This window comes from Phytophthora infestans, genomic scaffold, assembly GCF_000142945.1.
Source record: "Phytophthora infestans T30-4 supercont1.5 genomic scaffold, whole genome shotgun sequence".
Taxonomy (NCBI): Eukaryota; Oomycota; class Peronosporomycetes; order Peronosporales; family Peronosporaceae; genus Phytophthora; species Phytophthora infestans.
The window spans coordinates 2,244,268-2,263,864 of NW_003303754.1; the positions used below are offsets into that span (position 1 = coordinate 2,244,268).

Sequence of the window (19,597 nt, forward strand, 5' to 3'; positions counted from 1 at the left end):
TAAAATACACCTACCCGCGGAATAAAAGCTGCGTTTAAACGTGGAGCGATCAGACTTTTCGTGAGGGTTTTGGAAGGCGCCCAGTGGTGCACCATACGACGTTTTTCGTTAGATTGGTGATCTACGCCTTCTCGACCCCACTGGGTTGAATGGGTGCACTACTGTTCTCCCCCGTGCACAACCACCCTAAAATCGAATCTTCTTGTCGTCATGCCAGGAGGAGCTCTCCAAGGTGCGCCTGTACCACGAGGCGGCGAGTAAAGTCCTCGACATGAAGCGCCAGCAGCTCTACGAGCCGAGCGTCCTGTTATAATACTGACCAGCCACCTATTACTGCTCAACCCCGAGTTCCACGTGGATTGGAGCAACCACTACCAAGCCATTGACTCGCTACAGGTGAAAAGTGCAATTAGTCTGGACTCGCAATTAGTCTGGACTCCAATACAGTCTGGACCCGACCATTCGTGTCGGCAGGACGAGCAGCTTCAATCCAGACTAAATACATTTTGCAACCTTTCGTTCTGCACCAGTCCTTTCGGGCTGCCTACACCACATGGCCTGCTCTTCCAGTAGCTACTACACCGCCACTCCGAAATACGCCTCGACAACCCTGTTTGCCTTCGAACCAACACCAATATGAGCACTTGCAACGGCTGTGGAGGCGATTCTGCGAGTGTTTCGCATAGATGCGATGTATGTGGCAACCGGAATCATGTCTTTTGCGGCATTGTGCTTGAAGAGAAGCAGGGAGGACACGTGCGCTGCCAAAGTTGCCATTCAGATGCTGAAACGCTATCTCAACAGCGTCCCAATCAGCAATCTGCGTCTAGTAGCACAACCGTAGCGACCCTACTCCACCATTCAACCGCCAGTGCGCAGCAGAATCTACAAGGTTTTGTTGTTACGTCCTCCAAGTGTGCAGCAAGTACTCGTGCTACCGATATCGGCGCGAGTTCGGCTTGTGATGAGCGTACCGAACATGCCCCTGGAGACATAAGCGGTGTGCACAACAACGAATCGATTTCTATCGGCATCATATCTCCAGGAGAGCTTGGAAAACGTAAACGAAACCCACAAATCTGCTCGACGCTTCGTGATCGAGAACGCGTGGTGCAGTTCATGCAGCAACTTTTTGACAAGGGCGAAAAGCAGTTCAAATCGAAGGCGGTGTATGCTTACCCCACCGTTTTTTGAGCAAATTACAAAGCTAACGTTCAGAAAGCAAGCGACTGGTGGAATAATCATATCAAACACTTGCAAAACGAATCTCGGGCACGACGGCCTAAGTCAGCGGTTAGAGTTCAAAGAGGAGTGCGCAAACGTCTTGATCTCAAGGCCCTGCCAGGTCGAGGACCAAAACGTGCCCCATGGGTCGAATGGGTACACAGCGTTTTGCTTGGCGAGTTTTGCCGCCTTCGCAAGTCGGGAGTTAAACTTTCTCGCGGGCTACTTCTTGAAATTGCCCAGGCATCGTTCGATGAAGTTGGCTGTCCGTATCAAGCAAGTACAGATGATAAAAAAGGAGTGATTTTTAAAGATAGGATTACTCCGCTTTGGATACAACGCTTTTGCGATCGATTCGATGTGGTCTCTCGCCGCCAGTGTGGCAACCTGGACTGTAGTGAAGAGAAAAAAGAGGAAATTGAGCGAAGCGTTGCGGCCCACCTTGGACGCATAAAATCCTTGTTTGACTCTGGTGATATTGATGAGAATACGACTTTTAACATGGATGAAGCTCATTTCGTCATAAATATGGACGACGGGAAAACATTAGGCTTTCGTGGAGACGAATCTGTTCGGTACCATGATGTTGTCAGTGGTGGGGAGGGCATGACTCTAGTGATTAAAATACGGGGAGGAGCAAGTGCTCGAATCGAGCCTCCCATGATAATTTTTCAGAACGCAAACAGCAGTTATCCAATCCGTGGCCTAAAGGATGATGTACCTGGTGTTACATATCGATCTGGACCCAAGGGCTGGATGGATCAGCGAGTGTTTAGCAAGTGGCTCTCCGATAAGAAGTGCAACAGACGGGAAGCGCATGATGAGGAGCAAGCTATTTACATGGATAACGCAAGTGGACACAAGTTGGATAATGTTGCAAGCATATTAGACGAAAAGCACATTGACGTCAGATTTTTGCCACCGAATTCAACACATTTGTGTCAACCAGCAGATTCGTTTATCATCAAGTCGATTAAAAGCATTTGGAGAGCCGAGTGGGATAAGGAAAAACGACGCTTGGCACAGCAAAAATGTTTTTCAACGCCTAATAAGGCTGGTCAGTGGTCAGGTAAATTGCAAAACCCAGGTAAAAGGTTTTACCTTGAGCTTGAAGCACGGTGCGTACGCAAAGTGAATCAGATGCGCGATGACAACGACACAACGTTTCCTCGTAAAGCAATGATAATGTGTGGATTATCAAAAGGCTTGAACGGTATCTGGGAGGAGAAGCAACTTTCATCAGAGCTTCAAGAGATAATTAGTAAGTACCGGGATAACTTTGAAAGTGGTGAAGTGTGCTAGAGTGACAGATGAATAGATAGTTTCGCGAACTTGTTTTTCTTATACATTCATTTATAGTCTGGGTTCCTATTTAGTCTGGACTCCCTCGGCTCAAATGTACCGCTTGAAAACTTTGCTTCGCATTTAGTCTGGTCCAGACTAATTGCACTTTTCACCTGTAGCTCAAAACGCCGAGAACCCCGAGGGGTTATGGCCAAAATGAAGGTTTGATCTGGATTCCTGTATCCAGCTGCGCAAACCATGGTCTACAACTGGATTTTCCTGTTGTCAAGACGTACCCTATGTCAAGACGTACCCTCACGCTAGCCTAATTGAATACAATTCAGTTCCGCTTTTACTTCCCAAAGAACCATAGCTAAGAACAAAGCTAGCTTTAGCATTTGGCTGTGCTCACATGAACTCCGCGCGGATGAACATCTTCTCTCCCATCCACAGACCAGACGCTGCGCATGTCGCTAATGCTGCTACTGAAGCAAATAAAGACGCCGACGCTCCGTCGGCCGACCCAGAAGTGGCTGAGGACGATGCAGAAGTCGCTCCGATGGCTGTCGCGGACGACGAAGAACTCGCAAGAATGTCGTCAAGAATTACGCTGGACGACCCCCCCCCCTCATGGAAACGTCCCCGGCCCAGCCAATCTCCATGCTAATAATACATCACCCGTTCGCCGCTCCAGCAAGCCCCGGTGATGATCCAATGCTGACTGCTTCACCGGGGACCCCACCAACGCCACTATCAGCTACTCGACTGCAGGGTCCGCGCGTTGCTGCCGCTCCGGCGCTGCCGCAGCCTCCTCGCTTCTCCGGGCGAACAATGGAAATTCGTCGTACATTCATGCGCTCATATGAAACGTACTTAGCTGCCATCAATGCGCTGTAGACCACGTGGGGGGGGGTGCTTTTGTTATGTCGGTTGGCGCATGCATTGAGGGCCGCACGAAGCGAATGATATCGCGTTACGAATTCGGCGTGGCATCGGAGCACGTTACTGAAGCCCAGTCGATCTCATACTTCTTACAAGCCCGAGTGGCAGCCCACGTGGACTACGCCACCATCGACGTCCCAATGCGCGAACTCAGGATGAGGACCGAATGGCCCGAAGCGGAGAGTCGCATCATGTACCTGCAAACCGACTTGGAAGCCATTCTGGATCGCTTCAACATTGTGGACGTCCCTTTCAACACGAGCAGAAGCGCCTCGTCAAGTATCTTGGTGGCGCACTGGCGCCTGACAGCTTCAAGCGAGTCGTCGCTACCCGACTTTCACTTCAAGAAAACAGGCAGTATCGAACAAATGTGATTTTCTACTGCACGTGGGTCACCGGTATGCTGCGCGAGCTTGTCACTTGGGAGCAAGCGGCTTTACCCCCGGCCGTCGCAGTGACCCGGGAGTCCAGTGATAGCTCCACTTCCGGTGGTCGGCGAGTATGCCGGCACAGCAGACGGTCAGCTGGAACGGCAGGTGCCACGTCGTCAAATGCTCCAGAAGATTCTATAACTGCTACGAGTACTGCCACCACGACTAGTGCTACCGCTGCCCGCGGTCGCAGCGGACCGGAAACGAGTAGAAGTACCGCTCCTCGGAGCGGCCGTATCGGTCCGTGCCTAAAGTGTGAGGTAACCAGCCACCACGTGCGCGATTGCCCGCTTGCCGGACCTGGCGTGGCTGATATCTTGCTGCAGGACTACTATAAGTCTCGTGACTCGCGGCGTGCAGCGTAACCGAGCACGACATCATCACGGCCGACGCATTCGTGCGATCCGTGCAGGAAGCGGTCCGACACTCCCACGTGAGTTACCCGCCAAGGGTGGTACAACAGCAGCCACTGTTGATGATTTGCCGGTGAAGGCGCTGTTGCTAAATATTGGAGCTGACGCGTCGTTAGTGGCGAATTGAGTGCTGCAATTTTTAGAGAGCAACAACGTGCAAGTTAATACGGTGGAGATTGAAGAACGCACGTTAACTCCAGTAGGCACCGGTGAAATCCTGGTACGGCGCATCGCCACCTTCAAAGAAGTTGTGTTGTCTACATCCGCCGCCAGCTGATGTTGCGGAATCTGGTGTGTTATGTGGAAGAAGAAAATCTCTCCCTCGATCTTACTGTGGGACGCTTAATTATGCGCATCCTCGGGTATTCTACCGATGCACTCTTGGTGCAGGCGCATGACCCGAAACCGGAGTAGGAACTGGGAGTGGCCGTGGACCAAGCAATGGCCACGACGACCACAGCCGATTCTCCGTTACAGAGAGTACAACGTCAACAGCATGCGGCAATATCCGCGGCAGCATCAGCAGTGCCTCCAAGCAGCGACAATTTTGACGGGCGAACGACTCTGTCTACCCTCGATCCCGAAAAACCGGTCGAGGTGGTCAGAACAATAGAAGCTGCACAAGAAGCGGCTCGCAAGGAAAGTATATCCTCCACAGAATTGGTGTCTCTGAAAGAAATTTTGGATGTCCGTGTTGATGTCTTTAGACTGCAATTTGGTCACGACCCGCCCGTCAAGGTTGCGCCAATGAAAGTGCGCTTGAAGATGGAAGCCATCCCTGGCCATGCGATACCCAGGCGCCACTCGCCATTGGACCGCGAATTTTTGGACCGACGTAAATTACTGGAAAACGGTCTGGTGTATGTTAACCACCGCAGTAGGTGGGTGTCAGCTCCCCGGATCGTGCGCAAGAAGGAGCAAGACACGGATCCCAATGCAGACCCACGCATGACGATCGATAATCGCCAAGTAAACGACCGTACTGAGGCAATGCCGTGGCCCATGCCTGTTCTTGAAGTTATTGTGGGTGCGTTGGATGGAGCCACCGTTTTCTTCATCCTTGATTGGTTCCGAGGCTATTGGCAGCTTCCCCTTCATAAGGACTCATAAGCTCTTTATACGTCGAGCAATGTATACCCTACTCGGGTTCCTATGGGTGCCGCTGACTCAGTAGCGTACTGCCAAAGCGTATTTGAAGAGATATTTGGAGACCTCCTCGGCCATGGCGTCCTTGCCTGGTTAAACGACATTCTCGGCTACGCGGCGACGGAGGAGAAGTTACTCCAGCTACTACAGTAGACCAAGTTCTCGAGCGTTGCAGTCGTTATGGTCTCAAACGGGTGAGGCAATCCATTCCTGAGAATACCAAACTGACAGCTCCCCTCTACGCTACACTAGAACGCGCTATGTCAGTGGCGAATTCCCGCAAGAAGACGCAGCTTCGTAAAGTGTTGCTTCCTGATGCTGCATGGGACGAAGAGGATACGTCAAGCCTCGATGCTGTTCGTGAGGCCTTGCTAAAGATGGTACCGCTGGCACATCCACATCCACGCCCGGAGGCCGCGGTGTGCTTATACTGCGACTCGAGCCATGATTTCTGGGGAGCCGTGGCAACCCAGCTAGACGCGCCGTGCCAACCCAGCTCGACGCGACCAAGCTATCGCTGCCATTAGACGAGCAAAACCACAAGCCAATCGCTTTCCTGAGCGGTCGATTTTTTCGTTTAGCGGCGCGGTGGCCTATTGTCGAGAAAGAGGCATTTGCTATAGTCGAGGCAACACACCGTCTGAAGTATCTCTTGCTACGACCTGGTGGGTTTCACCTCTACACTGATCATCGCAACCTTGTGTACATCTTCAATCCCCATGCTACTGACGGGACGATGGCTCGGTACCACGCAGATAAGCTTCAACGCTGGGCACTTTCATTAATGTCGTTTCGCTACGTTATCGAGCACGTTCCTGGTGAGGTGAACGTCTGGGGAGATCGATTGAGTCGTTGGGGTGCGGGTACTTCCATCACCGACCGAAGTGCTGTCCGCATTGCTCGATTGGCAGTTGTCCAACGGGTGTTCCCTCTGGAGGAGGCCGACTTTGAATGGCCTTCGTATATCGCATTAGTAGAAGGCGCCGATGAGCACACACGTACTCGATCGTCGTAGGTGCTGTTAAAAAAATATAGGCTTTGGTGACTTATATTTCGGCCATAATCGAAACTTTAGTACTTATTGGTTAAGAATGATGTTTTAGGCTTCGTAGTACTTTTCTAAAAACTAAACTGTTTTGAGTAGTACTATTATCAAGACATTTCATATTTTTGTTTGCGGTCATTTGTAGTAGTAGTATACTTAATAATTATATCAGCGTTTGATAATACATAGCAATTGTATGACTATGAGTAAAAATGTGAAAACTTTAATAATGAAGTATATGCCTTTTGTGGCTTACACCCCTGCACCCCACACTGCCCCCGGGAAAAAGTATCATATTCCTTTGTATTTGCGCGCGTAGTATACGACCTTAAGATATTGCGTAAACTTCCCAACAATATATGCTGCGTGCATCAAACAAAATGGAAACAGCGTTTGTGATTAAGTTAGCGCGGAGGTGCGTGACTAAGCAAGAACACGAAACACGAAGGAACACCGACCCACACTATGTACACGATGGGATAGAAGAGCAACACGAAGCACGGAGCTCCATGGACGATGATAGAAGTCTTAGCCGATGCAAACTACGAAGTGTTATAAGTAGCGTGAAAGATGAAAGAGCACACAGCCATGAAGAGTATAGATGGACAAGAACATGAAGCAGGGAACTAGTATATAGACACCCCAGCCTGCTGACAAGACAGACTACGAAAGAGCATGCACGTTTGAGGCCACGGTAGAGCACGTAGCGGTAAGAGTGCGCGGACAGTAGTTCTCCCATATTTCCACGGTTTAGTACGGAACACTGTCGACTGACCAAACATGAAGCCGCGGTAGATCTTAAACGGAAGGTTACCGAGCATTGGAGCACGATATTAGGGTAGAATCGGAGCTCACCGAGTCTCACAGCACGATACTACGGTAGCTAACGATCGCATTGACGAAAGACCAACCGCGACACCACAAGTTAGCACGATAGCATGGACTGTGCCACTAAGCCATAGGGGTGCACAGCCACAGGAGCTATAGACGGGAGATCATCGATCCACGGAGCACGATACCAGTGTGGAAGCTGAACTTCCCGAGCCACGGAGGACAGTAGTACATTGAAACCCGATTGTACGGACGGCGGACCAGCCACAAAATTCACGGGGGTGCTTAGGGTGGCCACAATTTCATACCGTGGAGCACGATCCCATTGTAGAACACGATAGCACGGGCGATGCAGGTGCACTACGCGAGCACAATACTATAGACAGCAAAATCACACCGCGATTGCACGATAGCGTGATAAGGCGGTCGATTGAGCCTCACCAGGAGAGCACGATACACGAGCGACGGAACAACATAACTGCGTGATGGCAATCACCACGGATTAGCACCCTTCGGCTAGAGTACCGGCGATGGGAGGCCAATGGCCACGAAATACTTTGTACCACAAAGCCAGTGAGACCCATGTAAACGTTTGAGAATAGAGGATAGTTAGCAGCCGCGAAAGCAGGTCATACGTCTGAAGAGCATGAACTCAACCGAGAGAGCGCTTTAACGGAAAAGGGCATGATCCACGGAAGAACATAGAGGCCAACCTGTACTACCGAGCAACGGAAGCGTACGAAACCATGATACCGTAAACCGCCACATGAGACTACGGAATGGTAAGTGTTTAAGTACATGACACTTCATCGCACGAATGGCGGAAACCTCGAGGTACAAGATCCGACTGAAAGTACACAACACACGAAGTACGTAAAGCTGCGGAAACCTCATCTCCAACAAACCATGCCACTCCGCCGCGTAGCGGCGGCGGCCGGCTAGTCTTACCCCTCTAGTGGAGTCTGGTGCCTGTCCGTCAGTCTGTCGCGGGCTAGGGTTAATAAAACTTATGCTAATACGCGCCATTCTACTGGCTGCCAAACGCAGCGAAGGCGGCTTCGATTCGCTAAAAAAGCTGTTGAGCGCAGCGAAGGCGGCACCTATTAGCTAAAATCGGCATTGTGTTCTGTACACACTGTATGTGGACTACACATCGTACTTAACAGCACCGTTTAAATTTCATTTTGCTCTCATTTTCACCTGCGGTCTGCAAGGCCACACAATGGGCGCTGCCTGTGTACGCGTTAGTTAGCATTAATAAAAGGTGCCGATGAGCACACACGTACCATATTGTCGTAGGAGCTGTAGAAAATATATGTAGGCTTTGGTGACTTAGATTTCGGCCTCAATCGAAACTTTAGTACTTGTTGGATTTAGAATGATGTTTTAGGCTTCGTAGTACTTTTCTAATAATTAAACTTACAATACTGTTTTGAGTAGTACTATTATCAAGAAATTTCATATTTTTGCTTCCTGTTATTTGTAGTAGTAGTACAGATAATAATTATATCAGCGGTTGATAATACATAGTAATTGTATTACTATGAGTAGTAATGTGAAAACTTTAATATATGCCTATTGTGGCTTACACCCCTTCACCCCTCACTGCCTCCGGGAAAAAGAATCATCTTCCTTTGTATTTGCGCGCGTAGTGTGCGACCTTAAGATATTATGTGAGCTTTCCAATAATAAATCCTACGTAAATCAAACAAAAAATCATTTGTGTTAAAGTTAGCGCGGAGGCACGTAACTCGGCAAGAACACGAAACACGAAAGAACACCGACGCACACTATGTAGACGATGGGATAGAAGAGCAACGCGAAGCACGGAAGGCCATGGACGATGATAGAAGTCTTAGCCGATGCAAACCACGAAGTTTTATGCGTAGCGTGAAAGACGGTAGAGCACGCAGCCATGAAAAGGACAAAAGAACAAGAATATGACGGGAGCGTACAGGCCACGGAAGGGAAATAAATACATAGACACCCCAGCATGCTGAAACGTACGGATACGGAAGAGCACGCACGTTCGAAGCCACTGTAGATCACGTAACTGTAAGAGTGCACGGACAGTAATTCTCTCATAGCACCACGGTTGAACACGGAGCACAGTCGACCGACCAAGCATGAAGCCGCGGAAGACCATTAATGCGAGGTTGTCGAGTATTGAAACACGATATCAGGGTAGAACCGGAGCTCACTGGTAAGCGCGATACTACTGTAGATAACGAAAGCTTGGACGACAGACCAACCGCGACACCACAAGTTAGCACGATAGCATGGACTGTGTCACTAAGCCATGGGAGAACGCAGTCGCGGAGCTATACACGGAAAATCACAGAGCCGCGGAGAACGATATCAGTGTTGAACCTGAGCTTACCGAGCCACGGAGGACAGTATTACATTAGAACTCGATTGCACGGACGGCGGACCAGCCACGAAAAAAACGGAGAGGTGGGCGCTTGGAGTGATCACGACTGCACACTGTGAAGCACGATGCCATTGTAGAACACGATAACACGGACAACGCAGATACACAGCGTGAGCCCAATACCATAGACAGCATTACCACACCGTGATTGCACGATAGCGTGATACCGCGGTCCACGGAACAACACGACTGCATGGAGACACTAAGCCACGGAATAGCACACTTCGGCTAGAGCACCGGCGATGGAAGGCCAACGGCCACGAAATAGTATCTACCACGAAGCCAGTACAACCCACGTAAGCGTTTGAGAATGGAGAAAAGTTAGCATTTACGAAAAGGCCGTACCAAAGAGCATGAACCCACAAGAGAGAGCGCATAACCGCTGAGCAGCGTGGGTCACAGGTGAGCAGGAGCCACGAAGCCGGAAAGAGCACGAAAGCGCATGGGCCATTGAAGAAAGCAACATCCAACGTGTAGTACGGGGTAACGGAAACGTTCCAAGCCACGCCATTATACGGGGCCGAATGAGACTAAGGCAAGTGGTTAAAATACACGATACTAGGTGAACCACGCTCACAAAACACGCGATACCAAGAAGCACTAAATTTACGGCCACCTCATCTCTAACAAACCATGACACTCCGCCGCGTAGCGACGGCGGCCGGCTAGTATTACCCCTCTAGTGGAGTGTGATCTGCGTCCGTCATTCCGTTCGCGGCGGTTAATAAAGGGGGACGCAAATACGCTCGCTCTACTGGCTGCCGAGCGCAGCGAAGGCGGCCTCAATTGGCTTAAATCAGCATTATGGGGTTTACACATTATATGTGGACTACACATCGCACTTAAATGCACCGTTTAAATTTCATTTTGCCCCATTTTAGAAACGGAAGCCGCGGAACGTCATGTTACTCTAGGTACGCTGCGTGTATGCATGTTAGTTTGCATTAGTAGCTAGCAAGACACACATACACAGATAGTCCGAGGTTCCTGGGGATGCTTAGGGGGTAGCTTATAACTTGCGGGATTTTATCCTGCAAGTAGGTAGTCGTGCTATGGGGATTTAGTTCCAGAGCCCTCTGGGTTCTTGAGGCTTTATCCCACCGCCCACTCTGCGCGAGAGCACATTTGGCACCTGGTCCATTGACCGCAAATCCGACAGCGAACCAGTTGAGCCGGTCGTTAATGGCCACTGATGGGCACGCACATTGCGTGCGTGCAGTTGGTCAGGAGGGGTACCGTAATTGACCTTTTTTAACCGACAGATGGGTCCATGCTCGAGTATATCCAGCGGGCACGTCACCTCATCTCGTGCATCACGACACATCCGGTTGACATGGCGACCAAGTCTATGTCTTCGTGTCCGGCATGAACACCGGTTACCAACGCTTCTACTTAACGCGAAAGTCCCCATCTAAGCTGGAAGAAGCTTTCGCTGTGGCCCCACGCGAAGGTTAGAGCGTCGCGACATCTCATGCTTTCGATTTCAGTCGGGCTCCGGTCCCCGAACCGGAACCAGAACCGATGGAGATTGATGCCATCCGCCACTTCGATCGTTCTCGGTCGACGACACGTCCACCGCGCTCCCCGACGCGCAGCCAACGTCCGATGAAATGCTTCCGCTGTCGCAAGCCCGGACATCGCGCGGCGGTGCGCGCCGGCACCTGTCCTGGCAAACGTCACGGTGGAGTCCGAGGTCGCCGTTCCAAAAAACGGCGACAACCAGTAGGTGCGGGGCGCCCTACTGGGAATGGAAGGAGAGATGAATCTCTGGTGGCAGAGCCTCCTTCTAGCCCTCCAGTGCTTCACGCACGACTTTTCGCCACCACTTCCGGCAGCGACTCAAGACTGATTATACTCAGTCTTCACGTTGACGGCGCCCCGCGCCAGATCCGTGCGTTGCTGGACTCCGTCGCGACGAACAACTTCGTTCGCGCCGACAGCTTATCGGTGTTGCCGCCAACCACGCGCATCCGCGAAGGTCCAGGCCACATGGTCGTCATATTCGCTGACAGCAAGCCGCGTCAGATGCCCCGGCGCTCGGTCGCCTTCGCGTATGCATTCGACGGGTTCTCCAGCTCGGACGACTTCCTGGTGATCGAGTTGAGCGGTTCATTCGACTGCGTCTTCGGCATTCCGTGGTTAGTGCGTCACCAGCCTCACATCGACTGGTTGACCCGAACCGTTCGGCCACGCGATATCGATGTCAACGCCGTACTGGCGTACCTGAGCGGTACGCCCAACCTCTGGCCACTCGTTGCTGTCGTGGACTCCGACTCCATGACCACCCTTGCACTTGAAAAGGGCGATGGTCCTTCATACACAGCCAGTGCTCCAGCAACTTGTGCCGGTCCTGAGACGGAGCCTCAGGGCGTTTCCGATGTGGTCGAGCTGAGTCTCCCACATCTTGGTGAGCTGTGGCTCCCACCTCGTGAAGCGGTTGCGCGTGAGATCCTGCCCGCGGTTGAACAGGGGTTCCGCACGCAGTCGAGATGGAGCTCCCTGTACCTGTGAATATGGTAGAGCGTGGCCTCCCACGCGCGGTCGATCCTGAGCCCCCGCGCATGGTTGAGCGGGAGCTCCCTGATGTTGTGGATGCAATCGTTCTACATGATTCGTGTCCCGGCGCTGATGACATACCCCGGCGCCCAACCGATCTCGCCATGATCGAGCGTGAGCTCTCATCGCCAGATGTACTCCGTCCTGTTCGTCGTCGTAGTCGCCGTAACCCCCGCCGACCCCGTGCCCCGTCGCAGGACTCCGTCCTGAGCGAGTTCGAGACTATCACAGTCCTTGCTGGACACGCCTCGAACGATCTTCCGCGTCGCCGTGAGGTTGAGGTCGCACGTCCACCGTGCGACGCTGCGGCAATCACAAAGCTACCCGGTCTCTCTTGGAAACATTTCCTCCGCGACTTAAAGCACGGCGACGTCGAACAAGTGTGCTTGCTCGTAGCTAGCGACGCCGCGTCCATCGCGACTGTCCACATGGACACCGATGCCTCAACGCCGGACTCCCAGAAGCGCCCCACGGGCGCCGAACCGAAAACAGCCCGTGAAGCGCGCTACGCTGCACAATTGTTACCGGCCCCCGAAGCTTCCAGTAACCCTGTGGCCCCTCTCGTCCGTGAATTCATCGACATCTTCCCCGACAAGGTTCCGGCGGCCCTTTCGCCGAATCGCGGAGTCCGACACGAGATCGATCTCGTGCCTGGCGCCAAGTACTGTGTCACCAGACAGTGGCCGCTTTCCCGCGACCAAGTCGGGGCGATCGATGCCTTTTTCGAAAGTCGCCGGCAAGCCGGCCACGTTCGCGAGAGCCTGTCACCCCACTCCAGTCCTACGTTCTGTGTGAAGAAAGCGACCGGGGGGTGGAGGATCGTCCACGCCTTCAACGAGCTTAACGACGCCACCATCGCGGCACAAACGCCGATCCCGCGAAAAGACATGATTCTTGACTCCATGTCGGGCAGCACCACGTATAGCGCGATTGATCTGGTGGACGGCTTCTATCAGATCTTGATGCGCGAAGACGACGTGCCGCTGACCGCCGTCAGCACGCCCAGTGGAATGCTGTGGGAATTGCAAGTCATGCCGCAGGGCCTCAAGAACGCCCCCGCCACCTTTAACCGCATGGTGTCCCACTTGCTGCGTCCATATCGCGACTTTACGCCCAGATACGTTGAGGACATCTTCATTCATAGTCATGCCGACGCCGGCATGACTGACATCGAAGCTCATCTCCAACACCTACGAACGGTGTTCGGAGTGATGCGTGAAAACAAGCTCTACGCCAACCTGAAGAAATGCATCTTCTGCGCCCCCGAGATTCCAGTCCTCGGGAGCTACGTCAGCAGGGACGGTGTCAGTGCTGACCCCGAGAAAGTGGCAGCCATCTGCGCCTGGCCATCTCCTCAAGACGCGAAACAGCTCCGACAATGGCTCGGCCTCGTGACGTATCTCCATCACTACTCGAAGATCTTCGCGGCGACAGTTCGTCCACTGTCGCAACTACTCAAGACCGACGCCACTTGGACATGGCGTCCGGAACATTAAGCTGCCTTTGACGCGGTAGAAACGAGCTTATCTACCGCGCCCGTTTTGATGCTGCCTGACTACTCCAAGCCATTTCACGTGGTATGCGACGCCAGCGACTTTGCCATTGGTTGCGCCTTGATGCAATTCGACGCAGCAGGGCGCGAACGAGTGGTAAACTACCAGTCGCGCCAGCTGAAACAAGCGGAACGGAATTACCCCGTACATGACAAGGAGCTACTGGCCATGCGCTCCTCAAGTTCCGAGTTTACCTCTTGGGCGAACAGACCTTCGTCGTGTACACCGACCACGCGTCGTTGCGAGCCGCAACGAAGAGTCTGCATTTGTCCCAGCGCGCGGCGCGCTGGCCCTCTCTTTTCTCCGAATACAACTTTGTTGTTCACTACAAGCTAGGCAAGACGAACATTCTTGCCGATGCTCTCTCGCGTCGGCCAGATTACGCTCAGCTTTGGTTGCTACGCGATTGGGGACGAAGACGACGACGAGTGCGCCGTGTGTTCTGCTGAAGATGTCACTGCGATGGAAGTCGCAGCGACCAGTTTCGTTGCGCGACGCGATCTTGGCTGCGTACGCGTCGGACGCGGCGTGCTCCGAGCTGATCTCGTTCCTACAGAATCCGTCGGGGCCAGCGCGACACCGACTGTCCCCTCAGCTTGGTTTGCTACGCGATTGGGGACGAAGACGACGACGAGTGCGCCGTGTGTTCTGCTGAAGATGTCACTGCGATGGAAGTCGCAGCGACCAGTTCGTTGCGCGACGCGATCTTGGCTGCGTACGCGTCGGACGCGACGTGCTCCGAGCTGATCTCGTTCCTACAGAATCCGTCGGGGCCAGCGCGGCACCGCCTGTCCCCGCGGACCCGAGCCCGCGTGAGCCGCTTCCGCTTACACGAAGGTTTGCTGACTTACAGTGTGGACAACGACGACTCACCACGCATCGTCGTCCCGCTGGACGACGATCTTCGCGCCCGATTGATTCACGAGTTTCACGATTCTCCCCGTGGTGGCCATCTTGGACGCGAAAAAACCTTCGCGTCCCTCTCGCGCGATTACTACTGGCCGCACATGTACAAGTGGGTGCGTAAATGGGTTCGCTCATGCGAAGCGTGCCAGCGCGTGAAGCCTTCCCCGTTGAAGCAAGCACCGCTTCGACCCCTCCCGGTGGCCTCGGAGCCGTGGTCCTCTGTCAGCATGAATTTCGTTTTCGGCCTTCCCCGCAACGCCCAAGGTCGCACTGGCATACTCGTCTTCGTCGAACGATTCAGCAAGATGGTCTATCTTGCTCCAGTCGCCGCTACGGTCACCGCCAAGAAGTCTGCGGCGACGTTTCCGGATCTTGTTTATCGCCATCACGGCTTGCCAACATCGATTGTTTCCGATCGCGATCCCCGCTTCACCTCAGCTTTCTGGTCAGAGATCTTCCGGCTTGTCAGGACGCGGTAGAAGATGTCCACCGCGTCGCATCCGGAAACGGACGGCCAGACGGAGCGTGCGAACAGGGTCGTTGAGGACGTGTTGCGGAGCTTCGCCACGTCATACACGTCCTGGAGCTCGTTCCTTCCCATGTTTAAGCTCGCGATCAATAATGCGGCTCACGCATCGACGGGGCTCACTCCATTCTACGTGAACTACGGACGCCATCCCCGCGTCCCTGTCCTCCTTGGCATGGATCATCGGTCCCCAGTCGAATCGGACGCGGTCACACCCGCGCCAGTACCCCCACCGAACGAGACAGACGCCTCCGATGCTGCCCCATCAGCGCTTCCCGCTGACGATAGTCGTGAGCAAGCTCACGACGTCACCTCCGCGATTTTGAATGCTGTCACCACCCGGCGTGGAGCCGCGGCCGCTGCGCCAGGTGTGCGCACGCGTGCTGCCACGAAGGCAACACCATCTTCACTGACCACTTGGACGTCCAGGACGCTGATTAACCCGCGTCAGCATCGCTGCGCAGTTGAGTACCATACCGCGACAGGCTCGACCGCTTCACCCGAGCCTCCGCCCGCAAACGTCGATCCGAACCCTGAATCGCTACCGCGTGATGCCGCGGCCGATCTTGCATTCGTCCAACGACGCGAGTCTGTAATCCGCTATGTGCGCGACGCCATCGCTATGGCGGTGGATCGCCAGAAGGAGAACGCAGACAAGCGTGGTCGCAAGAATCTCGCGACGTTCACAGTGGGCGATCGTGTTTTGCTATCCACCGACGGCATTACACCCACCTCTGTGACGAATTGGGGCGCCAACAAGCTGGCGCCGCGATATATTGGAGCGTTCAAGATATTGAAGGTATTAGGTGACGCGTATACACTTCGACTACCTACAACACTACGCCCCCACCCTACCTTCTACGTTGGTCGCCTCCGCCGCTATCACCCTTCGTCTATCCCCAGTGACGCGGATGGTTCCCCGCGTACGGACTTCGGCGATCATCCCGAGGCTCGTCCTGACGTCGCACGCGATGGCGCAGCTCTTGATTCTCCCACTCCAGATACTCCACACGCTGAAGCAACCGCCGTCCGCGGTCCACCCTTTCAGCGTGCCGGTCCCGCTATTCTTGTCGATAGCGCGGGTTTCGTAGATGCCCCTAGAATTGTGGCCGCCCACAAGGCCACGAGGAAAGACGAGAAGCTCTAAGAAGAGGTCAGCCCCGGCGCTCTCCTCGGAAGGCCAATACCCTCTTGAGTTGATGGCAGCTCCCTGGCTAACGGGTGCTACCACCGATCCCCCACGCAGTTGGAAGTCCTCCTGCTACTGGTCGAGGTCATTCGTGATCTCCCGGGGCTCAGCGATAGCACCCTCCACGTCCTCTTCCTCATCCTTCTCGTCCTCTCCGTCCGAGGAGTCGAAGAGGTCCCGATGGGAGTACCGAGTCTCCTTCTCCTCGCGGAGTGGAGACTTGGAAGCTGTACGCTTCTTAGAGGGCCTGGCGCATTCGTCTTTAGAGGCCTTAGTACGCGCAAGACCCTCGGCAAGCGAGAGACGTTTGCGAGGATTCTCTTCCTCATCGCCACCGGCTTTGGGAGTGCCCTTAGCCTTGACGGCCGGACTATCAAAGCGCCCAGACGTCCTAAGACTGTGATCACCTTGATCACTAGCGAGCGACTACACGCTGTCGTCCTTGTGCTCGCTAAGCGCCGGGCTGTTCCCTCCCACAGATCTTGCAGGAGCATCGTGCGTGCTCTCGGACTCGGCTTCGTCCTCCCTGCCAGAGTCGAACTCACGTTCTACGAACCAAGGGTTCGAGCGGTGTCTGGTGAGGCCGAGGGCGACGGGCTGCGGCGCTTGCTTGCTCGCTTACCCACTGCCGCGTCATTCGAGGAACCGATCGCCTCGGAGGCCACCTGAGTAGCCTCCTTTAGGGCCGAGCCTTTGCCGTGAGGCTTAGTGCTCTTGGCTTGCGCCTTCCCGGCAGAAGCCTTGGAGCGTGTCTTAGCACCGCTCTTTGCAATGCCACGAGGCATGGAGAACCGTCGAAGTGGGGGCCAAGAAGGAGAGCGCAGAGACTGCTGCTCGAGGCTCTAACTGTGAAGTGAGCCTCCGCCGCGCTCGCGCGGCCAAGTCAATGGTTTTCGACTTTGAGAATGAGAGTATGTGACGAACACCTCTTCATTCTAATTGGTCGGTAAACCGAACCTAAGTGGGGGAGGATGTAACGGGGTACGTAGCTCTAAGTGTACCCTGGTTACATGAAGTGTGACACTTCACACTTCAGGAGTATGACATGTCATACTTCGGGATATTTGGTACAAAGTACCAAGGTCGTTCAAAGCCAACCATTGGTTAACGACATTGCATTTCTATAGGTGACTTATAGTTTGTATGAGTCCCCAAACTTTATCTACCTATAAATATACTCAGCTTACATTCTACCTTAATTAGGTCACTTCGCTCTCTTTTAACTAAAGAGGGGACCTGTGAGCTGCCGTTCACTGAGAGTTTGTATAATCTCGGAAGATAACTTCCTCTAGCGCAAGGTGCTGTGTGACCCCGTCACAATAAGGGACTTGCACTTAAAACTTGTAAAACCCGACTGTTAACATGTAAGGTGGTCTACACAAGGGCGGATTAAGCTGCCCGATGCACTACTAGGATAATTATCAAAGATGGGCTCTTTAGCTGGCCAAGTGTAAAGTCTAACTTTTGCCGACAACACTACCAGCTGTCTCGTATATGCATAACATCATGTATGTTTTTTCTGCATCACAACGTCTTATTCTAGATTGAATTCAAACTCCAATACAAATTTTGAAGCAGGTAAAACTAATGTATCTTACCACCATGTTTTTCAGAGGGGCTATTGCAACTTTTGCACATGCTGGCAAAGTTCGTCCATTCCTAACAGAAACACAGGAAACAAAAACATGGTCTCCGGCTGTCGGCAGTAATAGTCTCTTCGAGAAAACATCACTAACCAAACAAGACAAACACTCTTGCATTTAGCTAATATCTACCCAGTTTGTAGTCAATCAAAGCCCTTCAGGCCGTCTAGCGGCTAGACTCTAGCCAACGCGCCCTCGTGTCACGAAGTACCTTCGCACATTTGGTGTCTACCCTATTGGTATTCCTGCTCAGGAGAAGGGTCTACCATATTTTGCAACAAGAAGCACCCTCTTGTGCACAGTTTTTTTTCTCGCTAAAAGGTACTTTTAGAGTGGACACACTGTGCCACACAGTTCCTTTAATGAGATGAAAGATACCCACTCGGCAGCAAAATAAGGGGACGTTTTTTAAGCGGGGATATTAAATTTGCATAAAAACCAACTTTATTGCAGAGCAGGACTTCATCCAAGCACCAAGAGCTAGAAGGCATCTACTGGTATGTGTGTCTTTCGCATGATTCCGTCTAGCACGACTGGGCAGAAGGTCGAAAGTTAGGGAATTTGTTTCCAGCGTTTTGCTCGCTGCAAAAGCCGTTAAAGTCGCCTTGGCGGGCATCGGGGACGTTGCAGCACTTCAGGTTACCCTTTCTGTTAGGATCGATTACGCCGCCGGACGAGGCGCAGGACTTCTGGGTGAAATCGGCAGTCAAGAAGCCAGAGCCCTCATATCTGTTGTCAGGGCCAATCCCAGCACACTGTCTTAAAACACCGTGGCTGCTGCAGAGGTTAGTAAAGACGGCATGAGCGCCCAGGTATCGACCAGTACTTACACGGGCATCAGCAGCGTGGCGACAGCAGCAAAAACGATCAGGACCTTCATTTTGAGAAGCGCGTGGAGGTCTCAAGTTGAGAAGTGAGTAGTTTTCGAAATGGTCTTCAGTCAAGAAGTCTCAGTAGATTGCATGACCGGGACCCGACGATCAACAATCTTATATATTTCTGCTTCTGCTGTGTTTGCTCGACGTACTGGGCTGTTTTAAAGGAGATTCCTCAGCTTACCTAGATTTTTCAGAAGAGCCCGTAGAGGTCTAACCTTATGTTCAAGGAAAATATACATGTATTCTGTATGTACCGGTAGCGGGATTATCCAAGATATTCTAGCTTCTTCCTGGCCTACCTAGTAAGCCACCCCACATGGTTCTCATCCATGCAGTCTGCTGTATTCAATTATTTTTAAGGCTAACATTCAGGGTTTCGTTTTTTTCTCCAAAAGGCCAGCCTGGTGTGTGTGTGTGTTTTAGCAATTTCTCCCTTGACACAAAAAGATGTTCCGGTAGCACAATAAAACAGTGTAATTTTCCATAGAGAGAGTCAGCAAGGCACCAACGTGTATTTACTAAACTTTTAAAAGCAAAAGTACCCGCCCCCCGCCCCCCTCCCGAAAATCACTGAACACGCGAACCTTTAACATTGTTAT

The 19,597-nt window shown here is 52.7% G+C and overlaps 1 protein-coding gene across 1 annotated transcript; it reads right to left on the bottom strand.

Moving 5' to 3' along the window:
* Positions 1-18,644: 18,644 nt before the first annotated feature.
* On the bottom strand, positions 18,645-19,000 carry PITG_04213 (uncharacterized protein; the record flags this gene model as incomplete). Its single annotated transcript, XM_002905844.1, has 2 exons — positions 18,645-18,894; positions 18,951-19,000. 2 exons carry the CDS (start codon positions 18,998-19,000, stop codon positions 18,645-18,647), a joined length of 300 nt encoding a protein of 99 aa, XP_002905890.1.
* Positions 19,001-19,597: the final 597 nt, after the last annotated feature.